The 12,155-nt window shown below is 33.8% G+C and overlaps 1 protein-coding gene across 1 annotated transcript in view; it reads right to left on the bottom strand.

Moving 5' to 3' along the window:
• Window positions 1-1,098: 1,098 nt before the first annotated feature.
• Window positions 1,099-12,155, bottom strand: part of LOC149063575 (sperm-associated antigen 7 homolog) — a 36,589-nt gene continuing 25,532 nt past the window's right edge. Inside the window, exons 5-7 of the mRNA XM_089255927.1 lie at window positions 8,551-8,640; window positions 7,771-7,936; window positions 1,099-1,482 (exon numbers count right to left, since the gene is read on the bottom strand). Of these exons, the coding sequence (XP_089112053.1) occupies window positions 1,343-1,482; window positions 7,771-7,936; window positions 8,551-8,640 (396 nt within the window). The 3' untranslated portion in view covers window positions 1,099-1,342. The remainder of the gene's footprint in view (window positions 1,483-7,770; window positions 7,937-8,550; window positions 8,641-12,155) is intronic.

The raw sequence follows: 12,155 nt of genomic DNA, 5'->3' as shown, positions 1-12,155 counted from the left end.
ACATTCGCGCATCAAAGTTGGAGAAACCGTAGAAAACCAAATTCAGCCGACCACCACTGTGGCGATGGAAGAGGATTCTGAAGATACGACATGGATGACTTTCTTCTACAACTGGAAACGGACTCCTGTGAAGAGATTGAATGTATAGAACCATCGATTGAAGGGCTGTCTGCTGACATTAGTCGATATCATAAAAGGCTCTTGGGGGGAAAAACCACATTATTCTTCATTTTGCAAAATAGATATAGTTTTTGACGAAAAGTTGAAAGTCACAGGAATGAAAAGCATTGACAGCATAAAGAACAAATTAGTATTGGTAGAAAATGATAAGTTTTCAATTAATAAAGAACAGGTAAAAGCCATTCTTCCATTGCCAACTATACTGACAGAGAGCAAAAAAATTATTTACTCTTTTCCAGGTCACATAAACGTTACAGAGAATTGAATTTTGTGTCTAAGGTACACAATTTTTTATGTTGTTTTTTTTGCAAGAATCTGCCTGAAGTTTTTTTTTGTAGTGCCTATTTCTATTATTTTTCACATATTTATGTTAAAACTTTAGCTGGAATTCACTTCATGTTTTAATAAACTGCATTTTTTGAATAAAAAGTGTCTTATCTTATATTTTAAAAAAATATATTTTTCTTATCTTTTCAATACGGGTAATTGTAAACATAGATTGACGGAGTCAAAGATACTGCAGTTCAATATTGGAAACAATTTAGAGTTGCAGACCGATTTTATTTCATTTTTAAGCTGAGGTGTAATTGAAATGCATATTTTTAACCACCCCAAAATTTTGGGGTTATTGGAAACCGCAGGGGTAATGGAAAACAGACTTTGGTGGCTTTAAATTAACTTAGTAACTCTGGTTATATCATAGTAGTAGTTTCTAAACAAGTACATAATATGTATAATCCTTGAAAAGAAGCAAATTTTCATTTCTAACCAGTTAATTACATGTTATGTTCAAAACTAACCAAAAATAGTTTCCAATTACCCCGCCTAACCCTATAACTTTATGGACTCATTAGAGTTGGAAGAAGTTTATGCTAAGAAGTGTTTATGAGCCGAGAAAAAGTATTACCATTGAAAAGGTTTTAAGTGAGCGGTCAAAATAATAAACATTTTAATGCTCTGATTGATGTACATGCGATTTATCTTCAGGTGAAATTCTAAAACAAGATTTCCGATGAAAAATCTTACATCAACGCTGATTAATCAATTAACATTTTGAAATTTAATAAAGATTGGGAATTTTACGAATTTCTTTGCATAACTACATAATGAATGTACTAGGTATGGAAGAGAAGTGGGTGAGGGAGAGAAGAAGAAAGTAACACTATGTTTCATCTGAAGCATTTGATTGGACTGAGCTGTTGCTTGCAGATAGCATTGCTTCAGTTTTCAATTTTTTCTTAGCTCTGAGGTCAGCCAGGGTTTGTTCGATTGATCGCTGGTCTTTCTTTTGTTCACTGGGCACTAGGAGAAATGATGAAAATAGTCAGTCATGTTAACCGTATAGTAGAGAAAAAGAAGAAAGAAAACAATTTATGGTAGAACTAGGAGTTAACAAGAGAAACATTAACATTTAGATACTCCTGTGCCAGAGGTAGCTACAAGATCTCTATTGATGGAGGTCCTACTTAATGGCTGCAACACACATAACTGCAAGCTTGACAAACATGCATTTTCAATCTTTTTTACAAGCAGGATTGAGTGCCTGTAGAGAAATTTTGTGCAAGCATTTTGATTGTACTAGCAGCTTGAAGATTGGAGGAAGTTTGATTATAGTCACTCCTATATTCGTGAGGGTTACATTCTGGGGGTGACCACGAATACAGAAATCAATGAATAACCGAAACCATAGTTTTTTTATATCTCGTTTATTAAACATTGTGAAAAGAGCAGGGTGACACAGAGACAGAAGGGAATGTAAAAGAGGGTGCAGCGATTGTTGACAATGTTTTTTGAAAGAACATTGTGATTTTTGTTTGCCGTTTCTTCTTCTTCATATCATGTTGTTCATCTTCATAAGTATGTTGAAATATGTTGACATGGCTTCATCTACTAATTTTTCTACATGTGAAGAACATACCATAGAGAGATCTATGTCATGAAAATAATCAATTACTGATTTGAACTTGCAAACTCTTTCCACTATATTATACATGGTCTATAATGTCTTCCACTTTTTTATCTTGATCTTCTTCATCTGGTACCACTTCAGTTTCAGGAGCAGGCATAATTCTTTGATACCTTCAAGACATTTTTTGCATTTGCATCTTCTTCTATTGCGTGCACATCATCTCCATCACAAGACACGTGCATATTGAGCCTTGAATGCTAACATTGCTCCCTGATCAAGGGGCTGAATGAAATATGTTGTATTAGGAAGAATATAAAGGATTGCCACACCATCAGCTTTGAACTCGTTGACATCTGGGTATCTAGGAGCATTATCTAGTATCAAAAGACCTTTGAATGGCATGTCTTCATTCTCAAGGTACCCCTTCTGACTTACAGAATTAAACACAGTTTAAACCAATCCAGGAAAGTTTCCGTTGTCCAATCTTTTTTATTGTTCATCCAAAATATTGGGAGCTTTGATTTATCCTTTTCCTTCGATGCTCATGGATTTGCAGATTTTAAAATGACGGTAGGTTTTATCATGTACCGATACACATTTGCACAAAACATAGTAAGCCTATCTTTACTTGCCTTAAAACCAGGGGCTTGTTTTTCTTCTTGGGTGATAAATGTTCTTTGCAGCATTTTCTTCCAAAATAGTGCAGTTTTGTCAGCATTGAACACCTGCTGAGGTACATAACCCTTTTCTTCAATAATTTTCTGCAAAGTCTATGGAAATTTTCTAACTGCCTCCTGGTTGGCAGAGGTTTGATAGCCTGTGATTTTTACACTACGTAATCCAAATCGTTTCTTAAACCTATAAAACCAACCTTCACTTACATAAAATTCTGATGAAATAAACGTTTCACTAGCCCTTTCTTTATAGAAGAGTAAAATTTTTTTGCCTTCTCCATTATAATATTACAATCAATTGGAATACCTTTTTTTGTAGCAGTTTTGTACCCACAAAATAACAGCATTTTCTGTATGAGAAACACATGGATCCTGTAGGCGATGCAAAGTTTTTGTTGCTGCCACGGGTGCAGCTACAGCAACGGCTGATCCAATTTCAGATTCCTTTTTCTTGATATATATCACCGTAGATTTGTTGATTCTGTAATGGCAGGAAACAGCAGCAATTGACTTACTTTCACCAAGCAGAGTCAATATATCTGATTTCTTTTTTAAAGTTTTGTTTTTTTTTGTCTTTTCGAAGCATTATCAGTAGCACTAGAAAAATGAGCCATCCTAAACACACACAACTCAAATTTTGTAAACAAAACATGTGAATGACGATTGCTGAGTGTTGCAAAAAAAAAAAATTCTAATGAAGGAAAAACCGTGAATATGGAACCACGAATATGGGGGAGGGGGGAAGCTTTACATGCTTGCATGTTATGTGGAACTGTGTCCCACACATGCACAAGAAAGACTGAAGGTGTATATCATATGGGTAATTTGTAAAAGCTTGTATCAGTCTTCACACTTTAGTGAGCTTTATTTGGTGTTGGTATTTTTTGTTGGCATTTTCTTCCACATACAAAGGTAAAGGCAACCAAAACAAGTGCCTTATCATTTTCCGAGCTTGACATACTGCAAGTACAAACTGGTTCTTATTCAAGCATACTTGCTTCAGTGTTTGCTGAAAGGGAAATTGTTCATTCTTGTAAACAATTGTTGAACATGCATGCATGTCAAGTTTGCAGTTACATGTGTAACCACCTTTAAAAGTATGCTTGCAAAAAAGCGCTGGTTTAAACTTGGAATATGTCAAGCTCAGATGATGAGATCTCCTTGACTGCTTTTGTCTTTGTATATAGAAGAAAAACACTAAAGAAGAAACATGAAATGAGGTTTATGGAATGGTTATTGAAAAGAAAAATCTATTTCATACAGGGTGGGCAAAAAGTCCATAGAAACTTTAAAAAAGAATAAAAGCTGGAAAAACAACCAAAATAAAAAACAGTTTGCGGGGTTATCATCACTAGGTCACAGAATTTTTTTAAGACAGGAAGAAAAAACCTCAGAAATCAACCGATAGGTAGCACTGGTACAAGCCACTTCGGTAGAAATATGCAAATGAGATGGTTATAAGAACTTGCACTCCTAATCCACAACCACTTCACCGTTGTGAATCGCGTATATGGACCTGCTGCACTCTGCCATGGCTGGATTTGTGACTTGCCTGCAATGTGTTATCCCCTGTCGTGTTGGTCATGTGGAACACATACTGGTGTAGTAAACAATTTGGAGCCATTAACATTTTAATAAAAGGAGACACTCAGTGTTCAAAATATAACTTTTCCCCTTTCCTTTGGGGTGGAAAACCTAAAAAAAAATCTTAAAAAAAGATGTGGCATTTTCCAGAGGGTTTGGTTATTTTCACCGTGCCAGTTACAATGCTTAGCTACAGCTGATAATGTCCCACTTTTTTTCACCAAAGACATTCTATTACGGCATTTATGATTTTTATTGATTTCTATTGAATATTATTTTACTTTAAAAAATCTTATTAGAAAGAAATGAAAGGTTATTGATTTTAAGGACCTTAACCTTCAAAACACCTTTGCTATATTTTCCTCTTTTCTTTAGCTAGATTCTGCCATTGGTAGAGGTGGTGTGGACACATGAGAATAAATTTAAGAATGAAAAATTTGGGAGAATTTGGAACTACTCGAAGTTCATTATTCACAATTTTGGGGAGCAAAGAGGAATCAAAGAAATATTTCAATTCAGAGAAAACAAGAATCCGATGGTGATCTGTTTATCTGTAAACTAAGAAGATATTCAGAGAAGGAGCTCACACTGGAACGGAGGCATCTTTTTTTAATTTGTACGAAAAAGGAAGAAAATGGATATGTCTCACTGACCGAGACCTTGCTAAAAGAAAAGACTTCATATTTGGCATGTTTATTAGGCATGCCAATGTCTACTATCATATGAAAAAAAACTAGCAGTGATTAAAAATTTTCATTCACATATTCAATTATCAGACTTCAATCCAATTTTCAATTTTTTTAAATAAATATTAATTTAATTTTATATGATAATTTATTTACAGTCAAGGCTCAGTATAACAACCCCTTTGCCCTGTCAAAAATGGACTTTATATTGTGAGGGTTGTTTTTCAAAAGTAAAACATGTATGATAGTCATTCTATTCATTTGGGACTTATCCCACAGGTTGTTGTAATGAAATAGTTGCTATAACAGCAGGATTGTTATAATGAGCGTAGATTATTTTTTTAAAATGATTTTTTAAACACAAGGTGTAGCAGAAAGGTTGACCTGATTTGGTGGAGGTCAGCCTGCAGGTTCAGCCTGTAGTGGGGGATAGGGCAGTTGGAATGGTCACTTTAGATGAGTGAGATCATTCCATTTTTAAACATGGCTATTTTTATCACATTTACAAATATCCAATCAGACATTTGTAAATATGATAAAAATAGCTATGTTTAAAAATGGAATTATCTCATGCATCTAAAGTGGCCACACCCACTAGATTACCCCCATTACAGATGGAGCAACCCCTCTACCAAATCAAGGAAACTTTCCTGCCACAACACTTATTGAATATGTATGTTCTTGTAAATTATGTTCCCGTTTGCTTAAATGCATCCCACTTTCCAAGCTGGTACAGATCAATATATAGTTTTTTTTTACTTCATTATAAGCAGGTACTATACTATAGTATTACTATACTACAGGTTAATACTATATTAAAACAGTGAGGGCTCGTAAATTTGGGGCGAGATATTTCCACCTCCCTTTTCTTTCGTCCAAAATTTTCAGTAAAGGTATTTATTTATTTTTATTACTATTTCCTTGTCAGTGTTTATATCAATTTGATGGTATTTCTCAAACATTACAATATAAGATGCATCTTTCTTCGCCTTTGTCGAGATAGTTTTTTAATTTCACCAGCCAAAGACAAGGCTGACTTTGATATGTCCTTACAAAGTCCATCGATGCATGCTTGTCAATTTTTTTTAGGTCACTAGATATGATCACAACACAAAACAATAAATGCCAATATGAAAAATACAAAACACAGCATATCTCACTGAAGAGTGAAGACTGGTATGAAGGTCATCTGGAAAATATTACCATACAGAAATGAAATTTTGGCAGTGGCAGGTGTCAACTCAAGGTCAACCAGCTTTAATTAGTCATCTGCTAACTGTGAACAAGTTTGTATTGTATTCTGATAGTCTTTGTTGTTTTTGTGAGCAATCAAAATGCCTAAAAACATTGAGCATAATGCCATTTGTGAGAAGTGAGGTCTTTAATTTGTTATCCGAATGCTAAAAATGTGTGACTAAGTGAAATTTTTAAGAAAAATCAAAGACGTATGTGGTGATATGATGGATCAGCCATCTATGCATTGTTGGTGTATATTTTTTGATGAATTTTTAATGCGGCAAGAAAAAGTTTTCATAATGATGAATGAAATGGTGGTCCAATCGTCATTATGGATGATTTGTTGTAGTCTGTTTTCAAACTGATAAAGTAAGATCTGCATGTGACTTTGGATGAACTTAGTGAGGACTTTCAAAATGTGTCTCACAGTATAATCCACGAAGTTGTTACAACTCATCTGAAGTACGGAAAAATTTTTGCTAAGTGGGTTCCTTGCATGCCTACCGCCAAACGTAAACAGAAATGCATGGCCTCTGCTTTAAGCTGTTTGGAGCGCTATTTAAATGAAGGAGATGAGTTTATTCCTCAAATAGTGACAGGGGAAGAAACTTTGAGTCTCTTATGCTATACCCCGACTAGACCAAAAAAGTTCACGAAACCAAATCTTGACTCAAATACTCATGGCAACAATGTTTTGGGACGAGCATGGAGTTCTGCTCACTGATTTCATGCCATGAGGTGCCAGCATAAATGCAGATGATTACTGCGAGACCTTAGTGTGACTTTAATATTTTCACCAAACTTTCAGGGAGAAAAACGCTTTCAAAACGACAAAGAGCTCAAAAAAAAAAAAAAAAATCGCAGCTTTTCTTCATGGAATTTTGGTAGAAAACTATGATGCAGGTATTCAAAAGCTCATTAAAAAACACAGACAAATGTTTGAATTCAAATGGGTACTGTGTAGAAAAGTAGCATAAGATATGAAAACTGAAAATGAAAAGTTTTGTAAAATATTTCAAGTAGATAGTGTTTTATTTGAAAATGGGTATTGCTTCCTGGACAACCACTCGTATAAGCTACCTGCACAGTACACACCTTCAGTTTTGCTCGCAGCAGCACAGCTATACATGTACATAAATATTACATGTTAAAAGTTATTACACATACAAGCATGAATAATCAAAATTAATTTAAACTTCAAGCTGCTTGTACAATTAAAATGCTTGCACAAAATTCTACGAACGCTCAAACATGCTTGCACAAAAATATTGAATGCAGGTGTTCACAAAGCTTGCAGTTGCATGTGTATTTGGTAAAAGTGTATGTAAGATGTTAATTGAAACATTGAAATAGATGTAAACCACAGAGATTATCTAAGAATAATATTCTGAGAAAACAAAAATATGTACGGTATTGCTGTAGTCTAAACTTAATCACTCACAAGTGTATCCAAGTATGACATTTCATTATTTAATTATAATAAGAAAGCAAAATCACTTACCAAAGCCAAACTGTTTGTTAGGAGTAGCAATTCGAGCAGCTGCCTTTCCAGCATCACGGCCGAGAAGCTTCTCATATTTCTCCTGGTATTTCAAGTTTGATGGCCCGCTTGCTTTTCGTTTCTTGCTTATCTCTGATTGTTCTTTTTCTTCTAGTTTAGCTCGCTCCTGATAATATAGGCAAAATAATTTTTGATTAAGCTGAATGAGCAATAATTTTGAGTTTTATAATGCTTTTATCAGTGAATTCAAAAGTAAATAACCTTTTCAACAGTTCAAACTTCTAGCTGAACATTGATCAAATCTATATATATTTTTTCATAACTGCCAATGACTTTCCCACAAGATTCAAATATGTATATATTTATCCTAATAATTTGAGAAATAGATGCCAGCACACACACACACACACAATACACATCCCTTGAAACATACTTACTAAGAAAAGGGAAAAAAGGAGAAAACCATGCAATTTACCACTTTAAATACCCACCATGGGTTGCACTTTCAAAAATTAAAATACTCAGATGACTGGTTAATGATTTCTAATGCACACCCGTGGAATGAATTGTGCCAGCAGAACACATGGGGTGGGGGGTAAAGCCACAATAAGCTGGTAAAAACAGCTCTTAAACCAAGTGAAACATTGCACATTACAGAATGTAAATTCACTGTACTTATGAAAATCATAGTACAATAAATAAAAACATGTGACACACAAATTAAACCTTGTTTAATTTAAAAATGTGAATAGCTATTTTAAATCTGGAAAAATATAAAACCTTCAATTCTGCCATCTTCTTGGCATTTTCAGGATCCCATTCTTCTCCTCTCCTGTATGCAGCCAATTCATCATCACATGGTGCATGTTCCTAGTTTTGAGAAGGTTGGAAAAATATGGTCAAGAGGAACAGGACAATTACAATTTCACATCTCACTCAGATAATTAAGATAACATAAATTAATTATTTAATCAAACACAAAATGTTTTGGGGCTAAGATATGCAGAAAACTTTTTTGCATATCTGCTAGCCTTGGAGAGCGAAGATTTTTGTGCAGACAAAATTTCCAGAGTAAAAACTGCATACAAATATAAAAAGAGATTTTTAAGAATAAAGTAGGGATTTTTCCCTTTTCGAAAATTTGACATCACCAATTCGTGCAAAGAGCCAACCATAACCCGCAACAGTAGGATGTTTACCCATCATTACTGCACTTAAATACAGATGCCCACAAAAATTTGTCATTGAGCCAAAAAACAAGACAAAGATTTACAGTCAACGTTGGTTATAATCACGTAGAAGATTAAAAAAAAATTGTTTTTATACTCGAGTTGCCGTTACAAACAAGGTTGATATTCTCAAGACCTTCCCAGTATGTAAAATATACAGTGTGTGTGTATATATATAATTAGAAGAAAATGAAAAAATACAGTAAAATAAATGGAAAAACGAGGAGGTCGTTCTCAAGGGGGAACCCCCCCCCCTCCCCCACATTGTCCAAAAAGCAAAAATGTTTCTGATGATGGTAAGCCAAAGAAAGGCATAGAATTACCATCAGTTCCCCCAGACATTTTTGTGAAAACTTTTGGCGCTATATTCTGGCTTTTGAAATGTTTTAATTTTGAATAAAAAAATTAATATATATATACTAGTTATAATACCCAGCGCTGCCCGGGTTTTCTTCAATGAGGCTGTTTGGATCACATGATATCTCCCTCTTTCTTTGAAGAACATGCAAACCGTGTCTAAGTTAACCAATATGGCGACTTCCTGCACGACTTCATGAAATAAACAAATCTAGATTTAAAGAAACATCGAAACGAATATATATTTTTTTTCCTTTTTTTAAGGGGCGCTAGGTATTTCGATCCCCCCCCCCCTGAACTTTAAGTTATCCATCTGCCTGTTTCAGCTTTCAAAAATGCTTAATTAAAGCTGTGGAATTTTTTCGATGTACTTTTTACGGGCCCATAATTAATTTTAAAACATCCTAAACTATTAATTTATGCAGTTGAATATCAAAAGACAATACGGATACATTAATTTTCATGCTTGAGAAGATATAAATAAAAAGTTGAAATCAATGTTATTGCATGAATGTCTAACTCAAAATTAGGTCCAGCAAATTACTTAATATTTAATCTCCCGGGCTTCGTATATCTCTAATCAAACTCAATATTTCAGAAATCTAGAATTCTATACAATTTTTAAAATTATTGATGTGACAGAAAACTCCACAAAATTTCAGCATTTCTACAGTAAAATCAGCAATTTTAATACTGATTTCTATGAGGATCACCCTTTTCTTGACCCTCAAAGCGATTATGATTATGACGTCTATTCAAAAAGCCTCATTACTGAGAGTATATTGAAAATGTGGCAAACCATTATAAAGGCATAAACTATTATACATATACTAACAGGATTAAAGAAGTGACAAACCATTGTAAAGGCATATACACGTCTGAAACGCATTGCTAGGGAACCACGGTAACCAAAGTAAATGTTCGGAAAGTGATTGTTGAGGCCAAAAAACCATTGTTGCCGGACAGTTTTTTGCCCATTTGCGGCATTTGCCCTGGTCTGACGAAATTTTAAAGTAGCCTATCGTTCAAGTCAGGTCCCATTTGGTATATATGCAAAATTTAGCGACGATCGATCTAAAATTGTAGATTTGTATAGAGAACATACACACACACAGACGGACAGACAGAAAATCAATTTATATATATATCGATATATTTAGGAGGGAAAAGAGGATCGTAAATATATAAGACGTCGCTAATTCTCACTAATAAAGTGTTTTAACAATTTGAATTGTCAGAAAATTATTGTGTATAAATACCCCTTGGTTGAAATGAAGTGCTACAGTAATACCCCTTTCACACGCAATGGTTTTGGTCATTCAAGAAAATTGCTTACAGCCATTTTTCCGTGGGTGGGGAGCAGTCAAGTGAAAAAGAATCAGGTCCTTTCACACAACAATGATGGCACTGATGTAGTGTCCCAATGACTGATGATATGATGGGCGACGGCGTGTTGTTGGCATGTTGGTGATGGGGTGCATGACTCTGTATATGCATTCACATCTCACGACTTGCTACTGTCTGCCGGCCACAGTGATCTTTTTTTTTTCTTTTGGTCAAATTGCACATGAAATATGACGAATGAACATATCAATCTGGAATTTATAATTTCCCTGATAGATGTTAAACCAGTGCTATGAGATAAATCCCTGGATATATTTATAAGAACCGTAATGCCACAAGAAAGGCATGGAAAGAAGTTTGTGTGGAACTGAAAGAGGATTTTGATATATAAGACGGTGGTCTTCAATGCATGGCCAGCAGGCCACATTTGCCCCAAAGCCTTTAATGTGGCCTGCTGATCATTTTCAGAAAATAGTTGAAAACATTGAAAAATGATTAACTCTACAACTGATGACCGAATTAATTTCCAAATTTATGAAAGAAATATTCTTGGAATTTTTCTAAAAGAAATATTCTTGGAATTTTTCTAAAAGAAATATTCTTGGAATTTTTCTAAAAGAAATATTCTTGGAATTTTTCTAAAAGAAATATTTTTTGAAATTTATAAAAGAAATATTTTTGGAATAATTTCGGATTGAAAGAAATAATTCTGGAACAAATTGATGAAAACTAAGAACTAATAGAAGAAATAATTCCAGAATTGATGAAAATTCAGAATTACTGAAAGAAATAATTACTAGTGAGAGAGAAATAGTTTCGTAATCTCTGATAGAAACTGTTTTACAATCAATAAAAGAGTAATTGAATATTTATTGAAAGAAATGATTTCAAGATACATTGAGAAAAAACATAATTTCAGAATTACTGAAATGAGTAATTAAAAAATCATTCAAAGTCATTTCAGATTAAAATTAATCTCAAAACTAATTCATTTGATCAGTAATTAGTGAAAAAAATTCTTTCTAATTCTTTTCAGCATTAGTGAAAAAAGAATGTTTCAGAACTAATAAAAATTGATAATTGATAAAAGAAATAATTTCAGAATAAATAAAAGCCTTCAATTATTCTTCTCCCAATTGAACTCTGGGCTCCATAGACCCCCCTTCCTCTATTTAATATTTCACTAAATTACATCAGTTGGTAACTCACGAGCTTTGTGGGTAGTTTCAATTTGGCCTGCTGTGTCTGAAAGATTGAAGACCCCTGCCATAGAATTGCAAATATACCTTTACAAAAAAAAATTACCAATCGAAATATACTTCCGAGTCATCAAATTGAAATAATAATAAAAATTTCATTAAAATTAATATTCATAAATCACATAAGATTGATAGAACCATGGTAGAATTGAAAGCTAATGGCAAAAAAAAAAAAATTTCTTCCCTGCAAACAAAT

Source organism: Pholcus phalangioides, unplaced genomic scaffold (assembly GCF_987345545.1).
Source record: "Pholcus phalangioides strain wild (caught in Gottingen) unplaced genomic scaffold, Ppha-v1.0 ptg000172l_1, whole genome shotgun sequence".
NCBI classification, from domain to species: Eukaryota; Metazoa; Arthropoda; class Arachnida; order Araneae; family Pholcidae; genus Pholcus; species Pholcus phalangioides.
The sequence above is the reverse complement of the archived record's forward strand: the minus strand, read 5'-3'. Positions and strand labels throughout refer to the sequence as shown.